We start from the raw sequence: 25,144 nt of genomic DNA, 5'->3' as shown, positions 1-25,144 counted from the left end.
GTGTAAAATAGTGTTTCTTCATGACAAACAACAGTAAACTTGTTATGATATTGATGATTTGTGTGAGTGACTCCTCGGTAATCTGCTTAATGCAACAGCTGAAATTAATCACCCCGACCTGCACGACAATATGACAGTCCGCATTAACTCTGACAACGCTATGGGTTCATTTTAGGGATTCATAAATCCACTAGTAAATTTTTACACAGACATTTGTAACCTGTAAATGTGGATTTAATGCGGCGGTTCATTGATTTGACTATACGTCATACAGGCTCCAGGAATTAATTCACCTGTGTTAATTTTTGTCACTTATTATTTATTTCGTGGTTTATGGGGAGATACATGAAAAGATGTTATCTAATGACATTATAATTGTTTTCACTCGACAATACACGAGTTGTGAATCATTTTTCTTCACGTTGCGCTCGTCTTTATAGATGTATATGAATTTCATTCCCCGAGATTTCCTACTTTGAAGCAATCATGTAAGTAAAATCATAACTTGTTTTCTTACCTCCTTTTATTACGGATTAAGAACATTGCTCTTATATTGTGTAAACTATACGAGATGCTTTTGTTTATACCTTTCCCTCAAAATATATTTGAAATTTAATCGTTTTGCACGTATAGGTGTCAGGAGATAGTAATGACATGTACAAGGGGCGAGATCAAAAGTTCAATGTCTGACAAAAAACTAAATTCACATAGTTTTCACCCTTAAAACTAAATATGAATGTTGATGATGTTTATGATTTAAAAACCGAAATTTAACACACACACACACACACACACACACACACACACACACACACCAATAACTATTTGAATGTAGCTTTTTATCCGACATTGATCTTTTGATCTCGCCCCTAAATAAGGAGAGGGTAGTGCAAGTGTTTAGCCCTTAAATTTGACATTGTGTTACAATAAAATCTGTTCAAACCGGATTACTGATATCGCTGTCATCACTAGAAACAGACAATCACATGTAACTCAGAGCTGTACCGGTCAATCAGTCCAGTATATTGTCCTCCAAAAGAGCTGTACCGGTCAATCAGTCCAGTATATTGCCCTCCAAGAGAGCTGTACCGGTCAATCAGTCCAGTATATTGCCCTCCAAGAGAGCTGTACCGGTCAATCAGTCCAGTATACTGTCCTCCAAAAGAGCTGTACCGGTCAATCACTCCAGTATACTGTCCTCCAAAAGAGCTGTACCGGTCAATCACTCCAGTACACTGTCCTCCAAGAGAGCTGTACCGGTCAATCAGTCCAGTATACTCTCCTCCAAGAGAGCTGTACCGGTCAATCAGTCCAGGATACTGTCCTCCAAAAGAGCTGTACCGGTCAATCACTCCAGTATACTGTCCTCCAAAAGAGCTGTACCGGTCAATCAGTTCAGTATATTGTCCTCCAAGAGAGCTGTACCGGTCAATCAGTCCAGTATACTCTCCTCCAAGAGAGCTGTACCGGTCAATCAGTCCAGGATACTGTCCTCCAAAAGAGCTGTACCGGTCAATCAGTCCAATACACCGTCCTCCAAAAGAGCTGTACCGGTCAATCAGTTCAGTATATTGTCCTCCAAGAGAGCTGTACCGGTCAATCACTTCAGTACACTGTCCTCCAAAGGAGAGAAATTAGAAAGATAGAATAGTCTGGTGTTCAGGATAGAACGAATGAAATAGACAAAGCGAGCATTAAATGAACATGCAATAGTATAAAACAACATGAGATCTATCATGTGTATCTAAACTTTTTCTTTATTACCAATTTAGTAGAATGTGTGTTGATAAAAAAAGTGATTTATAATAAATTGTAAACCAGTCATTCTGTAACACGAAGTTATTTGTCGTCTGAAGCTGATGACGAGGAACTTATTTGAATTCTGAGTAGCGTTTACATAACCGATTAGAAATTCCTTGGACTTGGATGTAATTTATTCATACGAAAAGTAAAATGATGGATTGACATATTTATAACTGTTACATTAAAGATCCTAATACTATTTACAAAAGAGCAGTAAATCACATTTGCACGTTGATTTGAATATATTTCATTGTGATGTCATTGAACATGAGATAGGTTCTCTTAAAACTTTGATCGTTCTGCTTCTACCATACATCGCATGTACATTAAAACATCTGTACATGTAGATTATGCATAATCAAAGGTCATAAGTAAACGTTTTGATTTCTGGGATGTCGCAGAGCGGGGCGACCAGACTTGTTTATAATAATATCTATTCTCAGCTGTGAAAAGTAAGTTAACTTACCGACGTAAGCACAAGTAACAACATCAATGAAGGGTGTAGATATTTGTAAGCAATTCATCCCGGACATCTTTGCATATTGAGCATGAACAACAAATAATGCTAAACATCCTCAACTACAAGGAGTATTTCTCATGAAAATATAATAAAACCACATATTACATGTAAATCAAAAGATTACAAGTGCACTGTCCCTCCCCCTCCCCATTAGTAGAATTTACCAATTACCAAGTGAAATGTTAGGATTCTAGAACTATTATTCAAGACACAGCTATAACCTAAGTACTATGGTCGACCGAACTGACCAATCATACCTTCTGTATATTTTACGTCCCTTTGAAAATTCTTCTCCCATAACAAGACGTCACCGGCTGCAGACAAAAGCGCCACTTAGACCTCTGCATGACGATTAGGGTCGTAACAGTGAGGGTTCTTTATCATGACAACGTCTGCCGCGATACGGGCCTGGGACCTAAAAGACTCCTCACTTCTAAATGACGAGGAGGACCGGTCACTTCAAGGTGCGAGCGGGGTTTGAGCCCACAACCTCTCTGTCACGAGGCGAAAAACTAAAACCTACTACTACATATAATTCAAAGGAGTACCTGTGCATTGCCCCCCTCCCCCTTCCCCATGAGTAGAATTTACCAGTTAGCAAGTTGAATGTTAGGATTCTAGAAATTGCTGGACCACCTGCTCTTTCATTGTATTTCAATACACGGGCAAATCCAGGTCTTGATATCAGAAGGGGGCGTATTCTAGGGTTCTGGGGACCGCCCGCGACTCATGCGGAGGCGAGCCACTCCCACCCCCTAGACACTAGAAAGTCTTAGTTTCGACGAGTTTTGTTTATTATGGATTAATGCTTCAGAAATAAAAACGGAAACTGAAAAATAGATGCCAAAAATGTTTTCTTCAAACTCAGTGATTACACGTATCTCCCTCTCTCTCTCTTTCGTTTTTCTCCGCTACCGGTCGACAGTTAGAAAACAGATGATACTGTAATATTATAATTAATCTACAGGTACAGGGTCACCAACGCATTGAATATTTCGGTCAATGTAATTTCAATAAAACCAATTTATAAAGTAAAGTGTTCCTTTCGTTTACCAGACTACAGTTGTTCGGATGTTAAGAATATATCATTATTAGATCCACCCATCATCTATAATTGCTCGTTATCATTGTCCTAAATCGTTTTTAAAAATTACCCTGTCAGACTTGACAACGAGTGGGAGCAGACCACAGGTGCTTGAGAACAGGAAACAGCACCTAACCCCCCCCCCCCCCACCCACCCAAGAATGTTAACCCCGGGACTCTTGTGACTTATTTGGTCGATCGCTCCTTTATGACATATTTCTGGTCCATCCAAGCCATAATTCCGAAAATCAAACTTAGACAAACAATTCAATAAAAATCACGAAAAACCGACTAGAATAAACAGATTTCAAATATGTGACCATTCGGTGGTGTTAGTCCCTTACACTAATCGAGGTTATAAATTTTCCCCAAAGCATCCTCTTAAAATAAGGTTTAACAGTATTATGAAATTTAAATAAAAATGGTAGACAGACATTGCCCTTTGTAAGAATTATCCTTAACATTAATCATTCTTCAACCGCCCTGAAATGCTTCAGCCTTTTACGAGTAAAACAAACTCGTCAGGCAAGGAACTACCAATCGGATAAGGTATTATTTTGTAAGAGAGCATTTTGAAAGCGCAGTAGGATAAAAAGATAGATATCAATGACAATGATCAAACTGGCTTCTCTTGAATTTCCATGTCTACTTTTTTGCAGAACTACCACCAGCCAGTGTTAATGTTGTCGGTCAGCGCACAAAATCAAGTATTTTACTCGGGATTCGTGCTTAGTTCAGAAACTCGGAAAAAAAACAACTCACAAAAATCTTAAAATAGTTACGTTAATGTCGCTTAGATCACTGTCTAACCCCTTCCGCCCTTGACCACAATCCAGTTACGACTTTAACGGCTTAAGGTGATGAATACTTCGTCTCCATCTGACCACTGTCGTCCCCGACAACTGGCACGGATCGAGACCGTCCCTCACACGTGCATCTCCGGTGCGCGTTCGATAGATTTGGTCAATATTATTGATCTCATCCACGCGCCCTGGGCCTCAGTAAACACCGAATGCACTTTGGTCTCTCTCCGCAGATTGTTTATAACATGTCACAGTAATGCTGGTTAATTTTTCATTGTACGGTAAGCCTGTAATATTCCATTTAAATATGATTATGTCAGAATTACTTTGGATTTTTTTTTTTATTTTAGTAAGCAATGTTGGACTATAATTATTTCATAACAAATGCAATTTTCCATACTTGATGTGGTTCTGACAAGGACGATGCTAGCTGTGGATTATAAATGAGATTCTTTTTGTATAATACATGTACTATGTCGCTGTCAAGTTCTCAGACATAGCGCACGCTAATTTTATCACCACGGAACGTTTAATGTCTAATTAAATTGGGAAATTAACCATCCACAATTTAAAATTAGTAAAAACCCACCGTAATTGTCCAACACTTGGATTTAGAACGCCATAGCTAATAGGCTGTTCACGTTGTGTAAGTTTTCGTCACTTAACAGGCCCCTTGTAAATTTCATCAATACTTTTGGGTGGATGTATCATGTACGTGTTTGTTGGTAAGTCCGATTATTATTCTAACATTCTTATTTTCAGATAGTTGTAGGGGAAGGGTTCACACCGTGTGTAGAATATTTCCGGCTTTTGGAATGGTGTGACTGCAGAATTTAAACAGGTTATCCAACGGTTTGCTTGTTTCCCTCAGACAAACGGGACATTCAAGTATGTTGAAAATTAATATTTTACCAGAAATTTATAGTGATGAATAATACAAAAAAAAAAAAAATCTGTAGTGGTGAATGCAAAGAAATATCGACTTAGACTATTTTTCACTCATATCGAGACCATTGCCGTTGAATGGCTGCAAAATTTAGGCTTATGCTCGAGTTTGGCGTGAAGGCCTGATACGGCACGGTATGTAACAATTTGTTACAAAGCGTAGCAGGAATGGCGACACTATGTAACAAAAAATGAAGTTGTTACATAGCTTCGCCATTCGTGCTACGGTATGTAACAAATTGTTACATACCGTCTCGTTGTTACATACCGTGCCGTGTCAGAGGTCTCACCCAATGGACCACCCCGTTTACAGTAGTCGCCTTTTACGACAAGCAAGTGGTACTGATTGAATTGTCAAATTTTCGGTACGACATGACCCTCCTTCAGGACAATGGAATATTTACATTAAAATGATGCAAACTAACACTTAAGCTAAGCTACAAAACTTGATAACAAACAAAGCATCTACATATTGAAATGACCAGGTGCAATATGCGGCAATAGAAAAGTTTAGGCAAGTCTATATTTGTATATATAAGAATTGTACGGAAATAATTGCAATCGTTTATAAATCACTCTGTGTCGGTTCGTTTTGAGTGAGTGTTACATGTTCAGCCATTTCCACTTCAATTAATTACAATGTCATTCCGAAACATTTCAACTCCTTCAAATGCACTTCAAGTCGGTGCAGAGTGATGCTTTATCAAACCGTCTTCGTCACATTAGGTGTCAATTCACCGTGATGAACTCGCCCATAGTCAGAATATATAACTACACGGTATATATACATATATCTAACCAATGCATATGTAATACAGATTTGATGTTTAATAATTCTTAAGAAACAGGCGGTAATCTACAGGCAGGGTTTGTGAATTTAACACGACGAGAGATAAAAACATAGAACGCGAATATGAAAGAAACAAATATATATTACAAAAATCAGCATGTTTAGTTTGTTTGTATGATGAGTGAATAATGAATAAAAGAATGGAATAATTTCTAGTCGTGAACTGGGTTTCCATAAACATTCAGGGATCTTTTCTGTTGCTATATTATTTTTTTCTGCATATCCGTTATATAGCGCGACAGATGTCAAAAATTAATCATTTAATGCTTACGTTTACATTTTATTTTCATGCGATGCTTAGAATTTTTATTTCCTACAAATCCCATGCTTGTAAGTCACAACGGAACAGCCGGGACTACTTTCACGAATATCACTGGGAGGATAAACGGAATGGTTGTTTGATTTTTTGCGTCTCGTCAAGGATTTTTTATTCATATTGAGACGTCACCAGCTGTGGGATAGCGCTTAGGGTTCGGTATTGCACGGGACTTCTTATTATAAAGTCATATCCGAAATATTAGCAACTATTACTTCCAAATGCAGAGCGTTTGGCGAATGAATAATCACCACCTATAAATTGAAGTCTAGGTTTAGGTTTGACGCGACCATAGCACGAGAGCGGCTCGAACTTACGACTTCCCGATCACGGCTTTCATACCCAAGTACGAACTCGAGTTACCTGAATTGCAATGGAATAGAGAGAGTTTCAACTCCTATACGACTTGTTGTGACGTTTGATTTCTACCCAAGTAACCCTGTCTTTCACAAGTGTTGCTGTGGTAGCAATATGTCGGTCTTGCAAGGATACTGCGCATGTGTCAGTTTTCAAATGTTGGATGTGATTGGTTGAGGTATTATACATGGGAGTAAGATGTCTACCCTACTACCTAACAGGCTAAGCCGCTCTGAGTTACCGACATCGGTTCAATAATTGTGATTCCACAATGATGTTATGGCTACATGTATATAACTTCATTCATATTTTTGTTGTTGAAGAAATCGAATATAAATACATGCACATTCTAACTCGCTTTATTGAGTATACACCAGTGTGAAGTTTCGCAGCTCATACCCTCACGTATTTCAAAAACTGACATTTATCATCCATGTGTACATTGCACTTTCATTTCTATTGGAATGCAGTCTTTAAAATAGACAAATCATAGTCATCAAGCAATTCTGTATCCTTACGCGCATTATTTACACCTGCGGCGCGTTCATGAGGAAATGTCTATCATTGATATGGATGGACCGGCGGGTAACAGAGTTGTGTCCCTCTATAAAACACATTACATACTAGTACCAAATTGCTAGAGTTCGAAGAGGATGCTAAAACACAATACATGGACACATATTCATTTCATATTTCTCTTTAAATTGACTAAATCTTTGGAAATTGATAAATGAATGAATAAAGAATTAATGATTAGAACAAACTGAATCCTGATTTTAGTTTACTGTGTAATGTCAAGGGCTGTAACTTCTTCAGTGATGACCTCAATCCAGTTTTACGTCCACACTGTACAGAGACATTTCATCATCAGGACAGGAAGCACTTTTTTTTTACTTTAGTTTCATTGCGTTATCATTTTGTTATATTTCTTCTTCCTTCGTCTCTTTCTTCTTCTTCTTTCTGTTCACCAATTGTTTGATCTTTTTGACTCTGCTTATCGGGATCGATGTTCTACACCTTTTTATTTTTTTTTTAACATTTTATTTTGCTTATCAGAATGTTTTAGACCTCTTGACAACTTGATGTATTTACTTATCAGAATGGTTTTGGTGTACCATCACCTCTCCGAATTGTTGCTCCTGGCCTGCAGCGTGTAATGATTCCGCCACGGATCCAATCGATTGTGGACTATCTGTTTCTATTGATTCGTCCGATGTTTTACTGCCTCCACGATGTAGTACTCCATAAAATGTATAGAAATACGAAGATAATTACTTATATAATAAAAATGGAAACATCTTGCCATATGCATCTGGTTGCACCATGGGACCACAATACATGGCCTGTTGCACTTTCATTATCCAGTCCGCTGTGAATAGCGTATAATGTATTGTACGATGATATACATACATGTATATAATTGCTTCCGTTTGAATTTCAGGAAGAATATGCTTTTCCCTTGGTGTAGTTCCTAAAGCGTTGTGAAAAATTTCTGCAAGGTAAGAACTTTTTCTGTTGAATTGTAAGGGCGGATCCCGATTTCTTTAGGGGGAGGGGTGGCTGACTGCCTGGACTTGATATTTCATTAGATCAAAAATGTTACAATATACATAGTATACTGATATGGTTGTTATACCCTTCGAGTTTACACAGGTAATCGCGTCCTTGACCTTTACGTCCTCCCTTCTCTACGAGATCCATCAAATTGGGGGAGGGTGGGGGGTGGGTAATTCTAAGAATAGATTAGCTGAAACTTACATGGATTGTGCTGGGTTGGTACTACCCAAAGAAGCGGATCTTGTAGGTGGGCGTGGTTAATTTTTCACAGTCTATACAAGTTTATTTCCAGGCATAGAAGAGAGAAATATCCCACACACAACTAGGATAATGAAAATACAAATGTGAAATGCATCGTAATTGATTTCTTCCTACATTCATAATTCCTCAGAAATACGAATAGGTTTCACGAGGATTATTTCTAAAAAGTTGTTTTACTTTTTGTTTATTTGTTCTCTAGAGAAAGCATTAGGTTAAGCTTTTTTTAATGTTAGCTATTTGACGGTACTACAGTGTACATTGGTATGTACCCCAATCTCCCTATTGTAATACAACTCCTATACGGAGTTTAGTATTATACAGTGTATGTATGACGGTTCTAGTACGTAAAACACACAAATGAACACAGGAAGTGAAAAAAATGACCATGTGAGATAACTACAAAGCAAAGCTTTCTATGAAAGTCAAGAAGTTTTAACACGTCTAGAATATTATGCAAGTACTATATTAAATAAGTACATATGTTCTGATCCGTCTCGTAATATATTTTCTCCATTTTGATTTTTTTTTTTTTTTTTTTTTTTTTTTTTTTTGCAATTAGGCCACGATTTGGTTGAATGAAATATTGAATTTACGTCGATTCAACAGTATAGGAAATTGCCAATCGTATCATAATTCAGCTAGATACATAAATGACATTCAAAATGGATCAAATCGAAGTTGTGTCGTACTGTCAATTATTTTCGAAGTATACTTTTAATTTCTACAGTGATAGAAGATTAAGAAAACAAAATGAAAAATAAGAGTCATGATGCTTGATATTGAGCTACAGTGTGTTTAACTCTACCTTGTATTGAAAAGGCTTGTCGGATTGGACGTAGAGATAAAATCATTTTGCACGCAGAAGTATTCAATAGAAGAGTAGGCTTATTACGAGTCGCCATGATAACCCAAAAACTTAAAACCGGACATTGATCCAACTTCAAAGGCGATGAATGTATAGCTGTAAATCACCACCACTGTGATTTATGTCCGGGGTCTTAGTAACACGAGTCTTTACAAATCCTTTAGAGAATGTCTATGATAAACCGGACACACTGTGTTTTAGCCCTGATCTTCTTTAATTTTGCCTGGGCCCTAAAACCAACTTCCTTCTGATATGATTGTTGAATAAATTTTGGTGAACGTCTTGACCACGAGAGCAGGTTTTCTCTGCAGATTTGGTTTGTACATATATTTGTACTTGAAGTTAAGCGATTTGCGGAAGTTATGTTTACTGAGAAGTCGATAAAGTTGTATTCGGTGAGGCCAAGACTGAAGAGGATAAATTGCTTTGGTTGTCAGGAAAATGAAACATAAATCTAGTAGATGAAGTATAGACAGTATCGCCTTGAAAATAAAGGCTTGGAGTAAAAAGCTGAGTGGTGTGGAGCGAAGTCATAGATTTCAATATCAGTTTAAGAAAAAATATTGATCTGGAATAAGCTATACCGTCAATACCAGTCAAAAGCTATAGATGTGTGCACAGCAATTGCATAGGAATTTTGCAAGAAAAACGTTTTGGTCATCTTTTTTTTTTTTGGCAATAAAGCACAACGAGAACCGCGATAAATTGATGGGGATACCTGTACTTGTATACTATAAGGGCTACTTCAGTCTTGGTAAGTTCTATTTCTTAATCAACTGCAACAAAAACAAAACCAAAATGAATAATTTGATGTAAAAAGAAAAAAAGAAAGAAACGATAAAAGATTTATCACTGCAGCAATTGATATTTTTATACCAGATTCAAGGTGACAGCCGCATCCTACTCTTACAGATTTCTAAAACAATGAGCATGATGAGTTTCCAATTCATAGTTCAACACCTCTTATTGGGAGTAACGTTCTTTTCATGTTCTCATACTCCAAGATAGTTTAAATGCATACTAGTAAACTGTCTCCATATTCATGTTGATATTAAAAATACATTTAAGCATATGTTTATCAACACATTGGGTGAAAATACGTTTAAGAGTATACATATGTTTCAAAATGAACATTTATTTACAAACATATGATATTTCAAGAGCCTCTTTCTAAAGTCTGCTATTGTTTTTAAGCATCGGTGTATTTTATTTCACAGAATCAACATAAATATAGACAAGCACCTCCTCTCACCACTAACTTATCCGAGTTTGCCCTAATCTCAATTTTGAGTTCGCTATCTTTTCTTTTTCAAAGACGTATGGTGCCTATGGGAACTCCTAACAATAATGAACGCGATGAGAGAGAGAGAGAGAGAGAGAGAGAGAGAGGGGGGGGGATATAAAGCTACAAATTTGCTATCAGTCTTTGATTCCCATCGTCTTTCAAAATCAAATATGGCTATTACAAATAAACCTCAATATAATTTTTAATGTTAAACACTAATTGATGTCAAATTCTTCGTTCCTGGTACAAACATGCATTAGCCAGATCATCATGGATGTTCACAAATTCAATGCATCAAACGCAATTTATCGACATTACTAATGTAATATTTCTGTGATAAAACGGGTAAGGGTACATGTATAGCAATCAGAACGTTACTGAAATATATGCCTGCTATATAGATCTTGTATTCGTCCGCGTCTTCTACGATTATCATCATCTTGATAATAGTCTATTGCAATAGAAAACGAATAGACATAAGTGGGTGATGTCTTAAATTTATACGAAAGATACCACTGCTGTAAGAGGGAGTGGGGCTGCTCCAAAAGTAATTCAGAGATCAAACAGTTTGAATAATTACTATCGTTCTTATACCAGAGTGTCACTCCGCTTGAACGAGCGTGCAGATTGTTTTGAACATGCCTTCTTGTAGATTTCAATGAAACTAGTTTTACTTTTGTTCTCAGTGACCAATCACAAATTCAAAATATACGGCCACGCAGGAAGTGACGTTTCACGAGTGTTATTTTCCACGAGAACAGACACACTTTTTATGGAATGATAATACAAGAGATAGTACGGACAATTCTGGAATCATGCAATTCCAAACAAAATGAACGTGGAATTACCGTGAATTATTTAGCAAGTATTCAGCTAAACAAATATGCAATAATGATACATGTTTGCTCATGGAAAATCGATATACAATGTACCATCAATCCCCCACAGTGACAGCTTCATAATGTCAGCCGTTAAACTTTGATGAGTGACCTGTTAATATATCTAACCGGTCTCCTCTCTTGAATACACCAGAGACCTCTCTCTATCTACCGTTAGCATTTCCGATTGGTTAACATTCCCAAACACAACAAAGGACGCTGTTGATATCTCAGTATAAGTGTTAGATGTCTATACATAGGACAGACTAGCCGTACTAACACTGATACTGGAGAATATTATACTGTACCCATGACGTCAGCAGAGTATGCCTCGCGATCACTCGTGTCCCCTGTTTATGTGTAGATGTTTAGGGTTACCAAACATTTACCAATCATTAAGTTTGATTATAACTAATTTGTAAATACATATACATGTACAACCTACAGTATCACTAGGTTCAATTTAGCTGCAACATGTAATCTTCACTATTTTTTTGTTTGTTGGTGGTGGTGGTTGGAAGGAGGGGGTTACCAACTCCTTTAGATCTCCTTAATGCTGCAAATGCGATATTGATTCACTCCCGCAACATTTTCAATCATTTAAACATTTGTTGGCTTTCTTTACACAAATAAATGATATCATGTTTCTTAGTCTTTGTATAGATTTACAACCTGTAGGTCTAAATCGCAATATTTGTGAGACTAATTTTACCGTACATTGTATATCCCAATTTCTTGATTAATATTGTACGCCATTTTTGATGTACTGAAGCTGTCAAAGCTATTTGCATATGTCCATATAAGGTAGTGTTTACATCAATGTACGAGTATTGCTCAAGATTGATAAAGCGATTTCGTCGGTATTGGAAAGGTATCAAGTAAAAAAAAAAAAAAAAAACAGCTGAGTGTATTTTTTCTGCCACCATATGAGTTTCCTTTCTTTGTCGGGATCACAGGGGATGTGACCTGTCAACATGGGATGTTTACTCCTCCTACTCACCTGATCCCACCTTTGGTATGCCCGATGGTCCGTGTTTGCTCTTCTTTTAATTTGTATTTTGGGGGTGTGGTATGAGATTGATCACTGTTCGTTATCTTCTCTTGTTCATGAAATGAGTTATACACCCAAGCGAGGAAACTGGATACCATATTTAATTCACATAGGCGGATCTACACATATACAATATACAGTGCATGGAGAATCTAGACATATACAATACACAGTGGCGGATTTAGACATATACAAACACAGTGGCGGATTTACACATATACGATACACAGTGGCGGATTTACACATACACGCTACACAGTGGCGAATCTACATATATACGCTAAACAGTGGCGGGTCTATACATATACATTACACAGTGGCGAATTTAGACATATAAAATACACAGTGGCGGATCTAGACATATACAATACTTAGTGGCGGATCTAGACATATACAATACACAATGGCGGATCTATACATATACAATACACAGTGGCGGATTTAGACATATACATCACACAGTGGAGGATCTAGACATGCATGCATACACTACAAATATGTTTAAGAAAAATGGTCAAAGTTTTTTGGTCATATTGTGTCTTAAACCCCCTCCGTTGAAAGCTGAAAAGGTACAGATTTGGGTCGTAACACTGCCTCAATTTTTTTCATGATCTGCCCTTATACTACAAACAGTTAAGACACCGTGTGTTCTATTTTAAGATTTATTCTGGTTTAGCAATATTTAAACTTGTTTCTGTCATGTTCACGATGAATTTTTTTACTTCACAATATGCTGTATCAATGACGCATGACGCACATTTATTTTTCCTTGGTGACATATGAGGAGTTTGGGTGATTGAAAATAGTAAAAACATGGACATATCACATTCTACAGCCCAGTAACTAAGTATTTCGTTACTAGCTTGAAAATACGGATGTATATTTAATTGCTGTGATAAAATTTAGAAATTTATTTCAAAATTAAGGATCATCTCCCTCATGCATAGCTCTGATACTTAGACGAATTTGACTCCAGTCTTTGGCACTCTGTATTTTTGTTTAGTTCCTACAAGTTTATTGTTATTTCATATTTCCAATATTTCGGCTTGCGCATCACTGAAGAGACATTATTTGTCGTGGTGCATCAAAACTGGTACCTATTGCTACATATTCCAACCCAATGACCACGCCCTCTAAATACAAATACCACATGCTACATTCTATTGACCACACCCTCGAAATTATTAACACATGCTTCAAATCAACTGACCACGCCCTCTAAATCCAATTACCACATGATCCAATCGATTGACCACACCCTTTAAATCCAAATAGTACATGCTATAATCAACTGACCACGCCCTCTAAATCCACATACCACATGCTCTAATCAACTGACCACGGTATATAAATCCAAATACCAAGTGCTTCAATCAACTGACCACTCCCTCTAATTCCAATATAGCCATTATTATGAAGGGGGGGGGGGTACATGTATATGATCAGGACCGATAAGACGTTTTGTTTAATTATGCAGTTGGTAAAAGTTATCACGCCAGAGTGTCAAATGGAGATAATCATTTGGATAGTTTTGAAACAATCGCTTAAATAACCCAACATAAGTACCTCGCCAAAAAAAGTGCTGGGGGTTTTCATTTGAATCCAAATCCGATACCTTTCCGTGAAGGATAGATAATAAAGTTTACAAGCCTTCGGTTTAATGGAAACGGTGAAAGTGAAATAAAGAGGAAGAAAACCCTGTTGAAGGAGATTGCCCACTAATGTGCTATATTTTTATCATGGTCTCAACCATATGCCCCTCCCCTTTCATAACAACAGCTGTATGTGCGTGATATGCTTCTTGTTATTGGTTCTAAATGAGACAGTCCCTTCGTTATCAAATAGAAATATTTTTAAAAGTGGGTTTCCTGATTAATAAATGCGATTCCTAATTATATAATCATATATGAGTACACAAATTAGGTCAGAAATTTAAAGTATGAAATGAACAGTAAACTAATGAAAATTCAATTGCGGTCTTATCATACCAGCGTCATTTGTATTATATGTTTTAAGTCATTTTTTTTATCATCATATGCGGAACTGAAATGAAATCAATATTTATACAGAAGATTCTAATTATTTGAGGAATGTGAATACTAATGAGAGATTAATTATAAACAACATTTTTCTAGAGTCCTCAATTTGCACTTGTGTATCGATTTTTAAGGTGTAAATATTAGGACGGAAAAATAATTTCATTTTGATAACAAAAAACCTTTGGTTCCAAAACGGTTCTAATGAATTAATATATCGTGAATGACACTTCAAAATTTCATAAATATATATACTTTAATACGCACCAGGTTCTGATTGTTGATAATTCGATTTATTTCTTTTGTGTCGCAAATATTAGAAACTTTGTTGATATTTCAAAACTAAAACAAAGACATCTTTTCGTTAAGTAGCATCATTCAGTGAGTGTCATACTCAATATATTCAACTCTACATTTACATGTATATGCCCTTGACCTTTGACCTAGACACCGTGAAGTACATGTACTGTTTTACTCCCATCTACAATGTAAGTTGCAGGTAAGGAGCTGAAAATCAAAAGGTAGTTTGTCAACACTTACTTTACTTACAAACTGTACCTATACTGACCGTCATGTATGACCTTTGACCCCCTAGAGATTCAATCATATGATGGGAAACAACAATGGTTTTCTAGGTATGGTGTCAACAACGCTGTTATCATCTACTCCCTGTCTGTGACCTTGATGGTAGAGCTGCTAACAATGTGATGGTCAATATGTATTTGTCTCTCCCTAACTGATATTTCTTTAGAACCTATGACACTATTAATGAGTAGAGAATCATATGATTAAGGTGTCCGCAACATTGTTTCATTAAATCACCATACTTGACCTATGGACTTTAAACTCAGACACTGATTGGGATTTTCCTTATTTAGTTGCTGTGAACGTAAATGGTGTTCAGAACATATCTACATAACTCGCTGACTGTGACCTTGACAGGGACTGCGTGTATACTGTCTGTTATTCCACAAGCGAGCATGAGATAGAAAACTAGTCCTTATATAATGCCCTCAACCTACATGTAGTTACATTTCGAGTTACTAGCTGTCCTCAAACTATGACCTTTAAACCCAGAAATCATTCAGCATCTTCCTCTTTTCACTTTTTTTATCAATGCAGGAGATACAAGTATAGAACCAACGTCTTTAATGATAATTCATATCAGTGTTCAAAACCATTCTACAGATTTACACACACGAACATGTATATCGGCTGAAAAGTTTACGATGATTCATATTTAAAATCCACCTATGACGTCATTCTTTTGTTCGAACACTCCATTATTTTTCAGGAATGGAGTGTTCAGAAAGTAGGTCAACCTCTATACAAGTAGATATAAATGCATGCAATAAAAGAATGAAAAACGTAAGACATGATTAAAATGCACAAAGTTTAGTTTAGCAAAGGTGGATTTTAAGTGGGTCAATGTACTCGTACACTCCATTCCTTAAAGGAATGGAGCGATACTCGTACATTAACCCTTACACAATGCCCGCCACATTTCTACAGACTTACACACACACACACACACAACATGGACAAGTCCGTATTTCCCCATACGCTTTATTGGGTGGGATTATATGATGGATTTTCAAGATTTCAAAGATGGTGACCGCCACTTGTAGGGGATTGCTGTGCCAAGCAGGTGATCAGACATAAGAATTTATCCGATTCTATCAAAGGCACTCGCTAATTCGATTTTGTTGTTTATGCACGTGTATGAGCAGAGAGAATAATTACTTTCTAATATCAAGTATTATCATAATAGTCTTTGTGGTAGGTATTATGTATAACGTAGAGTTCATTTGAACACACATTGTCTTAAGCTTTTTATTGCTATTATTTGACATAAAGAAGCAATATACTTAAGCTCTAAGATTCGTCTCATTTATTACAATATACATAAAAGAATTGTCAGTATGTATATCTAAAACGATCCACAGCGTGTACCTACACTGTTCCACTCTTAATAATTAAAGGAAAAGGCAACCCAAAAGATCTTTACATGATAAATGATAGGATTAATCATATGATAAAGATTTGTCATACAATTCTGTTGATATATGGCCTAGATTTGCTTCAGTACTAGTTTGAAAACGTCAAAAATTGAAAACCCCGCGATCTATAGAGGCTGCCATGATGTGTAACTCTTTTGTATTTAAGACCACAAAAATCAATAATTTTGACGTCACACCGTCTGTTCCGGTTTTGATGAGATTGTAAGATCATCCGCGGGTGCTTGGGTTAATTAATAATTCAAAATAAGCCCTTTAATAAAATACCCTCACTGGTTATTATAACAGAAGTTATAATAACCAGTGAGGGTATTATTTTTAAAAGGCTTATTTTGAATTATATTGGACTTTATGGGTATGCAAGACGTTGTTGACATGCATTAGAAATATTTTCAACAAAAACGTAATTAAATTAACTCATATAGCTTATTCGGAGACGGGGGGGGGGGGGGGGGGGGGGGCTGAACCCAAGCACCTGCGAGATCATCAAAGATGTGCATGTGGTAGATCTTACGAATAAATAGGTTGATGTCTTCCTGGCAAGCAGTTAATTACATTAATGTGAAGAGGAGATGTGAAAAAATGTTATTTTTCGAAATTCCCAACTCAACCAAGTCATTTCAAAAGAAAAGGCTACGTAAAATGTGGTTCCATCATTTATCATTTGCGTAATGACAAGTTGAGGTTCAAGACATTTATATGAAGAACATTTAACGTCTGCCTGGTCTGCGACTCGACTGAACGTCTTCTTTTCTTAATTTCTTCTTGCGAGAGAACGGGCTCAAATCTATACGGCTCTAAACTCAACTGTTCGTAACTTGTCATGTTTACAGTGCTGCTGATGAAATAAACCGGAACAGACGGTGTGATGTCATAAATTAAACCTCAATGGCCACTCTCTTAGCGTCGGGTAATTTAGAATACATGATAGATTGATATTGATTTAATTGTTAAGCAAGGATTTTTGTAGTTAAAGATTGTCAATTACGATATCAGTAAGTGATATTTTATTCATAAAAGCAACTATGTGGTTGGGGTTGCCTTTCCCTTTAAGGTTTCTGTTCTGGTCATACATGTACACAAGGAGGAATGATACATCGTCACAATGGCTGACTTCCTTTTGAAAAAAAATATAAGCAAAACATGAATAATGATTTTAAATCTAATCACCAAGCCGGGTACACAGTAGGTGAACGTGTCAGCTGTTGATCTTTTCTTCTTTTTTTTTAAAGATAACTTTCTACTAAAACTGTATTTTTAACTACATAAGGTAGATAGATTTGAAAATTTTCAATTTCAAAATATCATTGTACGTAAACTCCAACTTCCATCAAATTTATCTGCCGTATACTCCTCCTTAATCGTTGTACTGATCCCACCTCTAGTGTATTCAGGGGGTCCATGTTCGCCCAACTCTCTATTTTGTATTCCTATTGAGAGTTATGAGGTTTGTCACTGTTCGTTATATTCACCTTTTCATTTTAAGGGAATTTAAATCAGGAACACGGTGATATTTATATGATGTAAGTCAATGTATGCAGAGTTCAGAATAAGTACAGACATATAAAATGCTCATTTTTACTGACGACTCTCACAAGGAATTTTAGATATCTATTAGAATCTTAGTCGCAATTATGTTTTAAAGAGGTCACGACATACATGTATTTGACTTTTCCCTGAAGTGTCATCAATACTGTACGGTATGTTTTACTGTCGGTATCAAGTCCTAAAAAGATTAATTTGGAGACCTCCTCTGTATGCGCCATTAACATTACCTGACTCTACGTTATATATCTAACTTAAATGCTTTGGACTGAGTATGAATTTCTTTCACACCTGTCATTTTTGAGGTCACGAGGGTTAAATTGGCCCTTGTAGCTCTCTGTTATGTTAAGTGGATGGAACACTGACAGGGAGATTGTGTCCTTTTTCTGTAAATGATACTTTTATACCTGATTTATATGTAGGACAATTTTTACGGTGGGAGAATTCTTTTACGAAATGCGAAATGAAGAAAGTCGATCGTCATCGTTTGGAATTGAATGTATTTGAATGCAAACTTTGACGGAATTTGTAAGGGGAAATTGGGAATTTGTTTTCGTGATAAATGTGGATTTATGCGTTTTCTCTGTTTTTCTGAGAAATGCTATTCAGTGTTTTACTGTCGATGATAAAAATTAAGCGGGATGATTGACATTTCGGTATGTATAGCTTGTTAATTAATTTTTTTCCAGATATGATGTGATTTGTTTAATAAATGCTGTTTATGTGTAAGCTAAAGTGTAGAAAAAGCAATCACAATTTTTTTTTATTTGAATATATCAAGAAAGAAACCACGTCTTGATTAATTTCTTTTAGTAGGCTATGAATATTTTTTTTCTTACACATTGTATACGTGAGTGGCAAATAATGATTTTATATCTTTCTTGTTTTATTTCTTCCTTGAAGTCTTTTCGTAGAATTTGATTAATTTCACATCAATATTTGCATTGTTTCAGTGATGAATTATAAGGTTTACTAGTGTGCCTTTAAGGACACTTTTCACAAGGACAACCGACACGACTCATAAAACCCCCAGTAAAACACCATCGTTCTACAGAATTTATGTGTTAATGAAGTGTAATGTATCAATTAGCTTGTTCTCTTTTCTTCCGTTGGACCCAGAGGGCTGTCAATCGTATTGCTTATAGCAATTTTGATAATCCATAATCCATGAAGATCTTATAATATTACTAGTATTTATCATTGTACATTTATATAGTGCTTTATGTAATGAAGTCAATTACCCTAAAGCGCTTTACGTGTAAAACAGTATAAATCAACTAAAACAGAACAACAAATGCATAGAAAAGGTCATAAAATGATACTAAAACTGAGGTGGTTTTTTAATGACTGTATACATCAATACCGAATTACATATCAGATGCAAGTTTCAAAAAAGATATGTTTAAAGTTTTTAAAAAAAAACAAAAAACAAAAAAAAAAACAGCTAATGAACCTTCCACACGACAATCCAGCGGGAAATCAAAAGAGTTATGTGTAGACATAATATAGATATACTTATTTAACGTATACTACATTTATATTCATTACATTAAATATCACATTAAATACTGCGGTAAGGAGGAAGCTTTTGATTTAATCTGTCTAGAAGTTTACACATAAATAGATATTTAATGATTTTTCCATGTTCATTAACCGTATCTGTAATTATCCTGGCTATTAATTTCTGAAATGTTTTGGCGTTATACAAGGAATACCGTTAAGTGCTTGTCATTTTTCACTTTAAGAAATGTTACTAAAGGTGACCCAATTCATCATTATGTCTTGCAGATGATAAAGAAGCGATGGAAGCGCGTGGTCCTCACATTAGGCTTGATCATCGCCACAGCGCACCTGTATTTATCACTTTTTGCAGGTGAGAAGTAAATAGTAAACCCATATTTCACAAATATAGAAGAGTATACAAGTTATATTGAACCCAGTTTATTTTTACTTTGTTGTTGCCTTAATTACTAGTATATCGGTATTGTGAGGGTGTTCTTGAAACACATAGAAGTTTTATGAATATCATTATACATATCCCATATTTTTTTTTATTTTTACAAATTTGGAAATATTCGACCCCGTATTATGTTCGCCCTCGTTGTCAGTGAACGAATTTAAGACCCGGCGAAACTGTTTTTCTCTCCCTCTTTCATCTCTCTTTTAACACAATTATGTCAGGGCGAATTTAAAACGGAGCGAAACTGTCTGCAAGTGTAGAAGGGCGAAAATAACACGGGGCGAAACTACATTTACATCAGTTAAACGTCTGTAACACGCACACATACATGTGTGTGTGTGTGTGTGTGTGTGTGTGTGTGTGTGTGTGGAGAGAGAGAGAGAGAGAGAGAGAGAGAGAGAGAGAGAGAGAGAGAGAGAGATAATAATTCATTCGCTGTCCCCAGGAGAGTCCTGATATTCACTTTCATGACTTAGTGCTACAATATATGTTGAACATGATCCATAATTATGTTAGCAGACTATGAAATTTTTTCAAACGTTTCTTTGCATGAATGCGGCGTCTTGATAGTACATGAGAGTAAACAGGTTTTATAGAGGAAATCTGATATTTACAATGTACACATTTTTTTCACAGTTCAGGAGAGGACCTTTATACGGGAGGGGCGGCGTCTGGACTCCTACGTCATACGCGGGATCTCTACTCTTCAACCTCCCAAGGTCACTGGCCATGCAGTAGTCGCCATAAATATGGACGGCGGTATTTTTTATAGACTAAACGAAACACTATCAACGAGAAATCCAAACCTTCCAGCCTCGGCAGACATGATTTCTAATGTAACACATAGTACAAGGCACACACCCCACACTCTAAAAATAGCCTCTGTGGATAATGACAAGGTCATTCAGATATTGATAATAGCCTACATACGAAGCGGATCGTCCCTGACGGGGGATATTCTACAACAGGATCCGGATTCTTTCTATGTCTATGAACCCTTACATTTCACGGAGAAGATGGGGAAAAAAATCAAGAAAGTTCAACTGCTGAATGGCAAATTTGTGTGGGTAGTTTAAATCGTCGCTTTACCTATCTAAGGGAAGGTACACATGCATAACGCTTATTGCGTTGAACGGATGAGGATACATGTACTATATACATTTGTTTCTCTCGTATATATTTGAAATATCAGCGCATTAATGACAAATGATGAAAAATATTATCTAAAATTACTAGATCATTTCCTTTTCTTCTTCTTCTTTGTTAAATGTATCATTGTTCTTTTTTTAATAGCCTTTGATATCTTTATAAATTATAATGATAGTCATTTCCTCATGAATGCACTTTAGCTGTGATCATCGGATCTTTGATAAATATAATACTTCTATTCTAACAGCTGAAAATTTAGGCAGTAATGAAAGGAAATTTGTAAACATGAGAATGAATTACACTTTTGAAAGTACACTTCGACACCATGAAGTATGTCCCATGTGTATTTTTAATAATCAACATTATTTCTTAAATGTATTATTGAAGGTATTATAAAAATAATGACGTACGATTTCAGAGAAATGTGTAAAATATTGAAGAAACATTCATGATGAAATGGCCATCATTACATTCAATCAAGATATCACGGACAGAAACATCAGAAATGTAAATCATATTATTGTATAGACATAGAAAACTGAGTTATTAAATTTTAGAATATAGTAAAAATGATATACATTATTGATTGCAGTACGTACTGGGTGTGCTTTCAGCAAAATCCTCCTAAGGTCCCTTTCAACTGATATGGTTCCTTTAGGTCAATACTCACCGCAGAATATTCGCTCATTATATTGTAGCATGCATGTATCTATGGATACCCTCCACCCCCCAGTAAACTGATTCTAATATCTCGTGCTATATAGCTTACTGTTCTAAAGGTATGATTTTGATTATTTACAGAAATATTGACAAGCCACAATTCTACAACCGCTCATTCACAATCATGAATTCGTACTTCGACTGTGATTTGTCTGCCCTTGACTTTAGAACTTTAGTTCATGGATTCCAGACATTTGGAAATAAGACCAATCGATTCATTCAGTGCTATGTGAATAAAACAGGGCAGAAGATCAACAAAAGACTATCAGCTCAACTCTGTGGAGTAGAACTGAAGGAAATGTGCCAAAAGTCCAAGTTCCGGGCCATTAAAACAATTAGGATCCCTATGCTTTATGCTGAGGTTTATCTGAAGAGATACCCGAATCTAAAAGTCATTCATCTGGTTCGGGATCCGAGGGCTCAAGTTAACTCAATAGGTATGTACAAAAATTTCCATCAATTATTTCACCCGTTGATCTAGCTTTACAGTGATTGAAAATGTGCTATTTCTTTTTAACTCGACACGTTGCTAAATCACTGCTTTTGACTTCAAATTGTCAATAATTGTAAATAATTACATGCCTCCATAGTGACCGGATATTGCACATCTTGTATAGACCGCAATATGATGTTTTGTTTTACCACGTGATTTCTTGCCTCACATGAAATAGCAGACTGCGTCAATAAAGTGCTGCTTAACTTGATTTGCTATAACTACAATTGATGCACGTGCATCAATTATCATGGTATTTAATGATGCAAAAGAAAAACGAACAGAGACCTTGAAGTTGGATCACCGAGAGAGAGAAAAGTTTCAAACATATTACCGCCTAGCCTTTCTAAATGCGGTCCATCTCTTCTGTTTATCTGGTGTAACAAAAAACCCGTCTGGTGTGGATGTAAAATTTCAGATTGTCGGAATTAAAGTGTAGGTTTATCAATTCCTTCTCATGGTATTCAGACAATGTGTTCATTTCTCATGTCTTCAAAACTTTCTAAGCATCGCAAGAGGAGCACGAAATCTACATCGAAGTTCGATGCACCAACTTTTTGTATTTCAAGCATACCTTAACTTTCATTTGATAGAATAATGTTCCCCGAGATCCTTAACGCATAAACACGCAAGGATAATTATGAAAATTACACCACAAACCAATTCATCTTTTTCAACCAATCATCATCTGTCTATTGAAATTCTTTTGATCTTCGTGCAATTGTTGCCCATCTCAGATCATGGTCGTCACATTGGCATATGAGAAAGACAAATCCCTTGAATTTCTTACCTGTGTATGAAGAGTGGATACGTGATACATGCTTGTCTTCAGGAACTTTATAAAAGCATGTCAAGAAACCTGACAGATCTAATCCATCTGCCGTTCTTAAATGTCAATGTTCTATATAAAACGTTTATACGGGATAAGTAATTGTATTCATATAATGTTGAAAACGCATCAAAATGATATTTTTATTATACTTTATACATCACGTTTACTATCTAATTAATTGCATGATAAATTTGAAAAATATCAAAGGTAAATGATTGATCGAATTAAATCTGTGTAGAAATCACGACGGTAAGACAAAGTTGACTCAATTTATCATATTTCGCTTACGTTTGCAAAAGCAATGCCTGACATGCTTCAGCATATATACCTGCAGTGATTTCTCAAGATTGAAATACTTCAGAACATGGAATTTCAGACGAAGAAAGACTATCTTACAAAGCCTTTGTGAATTTCCTTGTAGCTATGGAAATTTACAGCCCCCTTTATTTTTTAGAAAACTTACAGATACAAAATATTCTATTATTAATCGTTATCGCTTCTTCTTTCAGATTCTTTGGCAAATACAACGAAATATAATAGAGGATTTGCTAAGCAGAAATGCGGTGCAATGGAGAGTGACTTCTATTACTCGGAGCTATACCGTACCCGGTATCCGGGCCGTGTTATGCGCCTGTACTATGAGGACCTGGCGTCTAGTCCCATACAAACCTCTAAATCACTGTATGACTTCACCGGCATGAACTTTAACCCGGTGGTCCGTGACTATATCAGAAGTATCACTAGTACTGGTGTGGACAGCTGTGCCATTTGTAGCAAGCGTGCAAACTCCTCAGAACACGTACAAAAATGGCGCCATAAAATGGGATTCTCTGATGTTCAGCTTATTGACAAAGAGTGTCAGAGCGTGTATGATCACTACGGATTTCTTCCTGCGCGGACGGAAGAGGAACTGAGAGACCTTAATATTCCCTTAAGACGGACATATGTCAAAAACTCACCAATAAAGTAATTTTGTACAGAGTTCATATTTCATATAATTATTTGATTCAAAACTACACTTGACGTTTCTGCATGATTTCAATTTTTAAAAAAAATCAATGAATTGTTTTTAGGCATGGCAATTTCACAATTCATTTCTAGGATCCGATTGCTGTGTAACAGACGTTAATGGGTTTGATAGAGAAACCATAAAATGTCCTTTTTATGCTTCCCGCATAATTTCGTGGTAGCATATAGTCACCATCATGTCCGTCCGTCTGTCTGAGCTTATATCTCCTAAACCTTTCATTAGAAATTGATATAATTGATCACAAATGTTCCTTGAAACAAGGACCTTTGGACCAAGGTCTATCAGGGTCATTTTCGAAAGGTCAATATCACTCAGAACATATGCATGTAAACGTTCCTTATTTCAACAGTTTTTATATTAAAGTTCCCATGTCCTAAATCTTTCATCAGAAATCTATCATAAGTGATCACACCTATTCCTTGAGACAGGGATTTTGGACCAAGGTCATTTTGAAAGGTCAAGGTTAATTAGAACAAATACTTGATATGGAAAATAAATTCGTCCTGTATGCGAAAGGGCCCAGGGTTCGAATTTCGGCCGCGACAGACTTAAGTTAAAACAGCTAGTGACAGTTCCATCGCCAAACGCTCGGTATCAGGTGTGAATGTCACAGGTCCTCGGAGATGACCTTAAAAACGGATGACTCGTGTCACAGTAAGTGTGGCACGCTAAAGAACCCTCACTGCTCAATGAACGTAAGTGCCGACCAAAGGCCTAAATTTGAAGCCCTTCGCCGAGATCGGTGAAGGGCTTCACATTTAGGCCTTTGTTCGACGTTAAACAAGA

The 25,144-nt window shown here is 36.3% G+C and overlaps 1 protein-coding gene across 6 annotated transcripts; it reads left to right on the top strand.

The window, feature by feature from the left end:
* The first annotated feature begins 25 nt into the window (after positions 1 to 25).
* LOC125675960 (carbohydrate sulfotransferase 1-like) lies at positions 26 to 24,310 on the top strand. 6 transcript variants are annotated; one of them, XM_048913816.2, is made up of 7 exons: positions 26 to 488; positions 4,973 to 5,098; positions 8,120 to 8,177; positions 19,963 to 20,047; positions 20,771 to 21,197; positions 22,085 to 22,440; positions 23,838 to 24,310. In XM_048913816.2, the coding sequence occupies exons 4-7, from the start codon at positions 19,963 to 19,965 to the stop codon at positions 24,296 to 24,298; spliced, it is 1,329 nt and encodes a 442-aa protein (XP_048769773.2). In that variant the 5' UTR covers positions 26 to 488; positions 4,973 to 5,098; positions 8,120 to 8,177; the 3' UTR covers positions 24,299 to 24,310. The 6 variants fall into 6 exon arrangements, with proteins under 6 accessions (XP_048769773.2, XP_048769775.2, XP_048769774.2 ...); XM_048913818.2 differs by lacking the exon at positions 26 to 488 and adding an exon at positions 4,437 to 4,491; XM_048913817.2 differs by lacking the exon at positions 26 to 488 and adding an exon at positions 4,484 to 4,856.
* The last annotated feature ends 834 nt before the right edge of the window (positions 24,311 to 25,144 follow it).

The sequence above is a fragment of the Ostrea edulis genome, chromosome 3, assembly GCF_947568905.1.
Source record: "Ostrea edulis chromosome 3, xbOstEdul1.1, whole genome shotgun sequence".
Lineage (NCBI taxonomy): Eukaryota > Metazoa > Mollusca > Bivalvia > Ostreida > Ostreidae > Ostrea > Ostrea edulis.
This window is presented reverse-complemented; position numbering and strand designations above follow the sequence as displayed.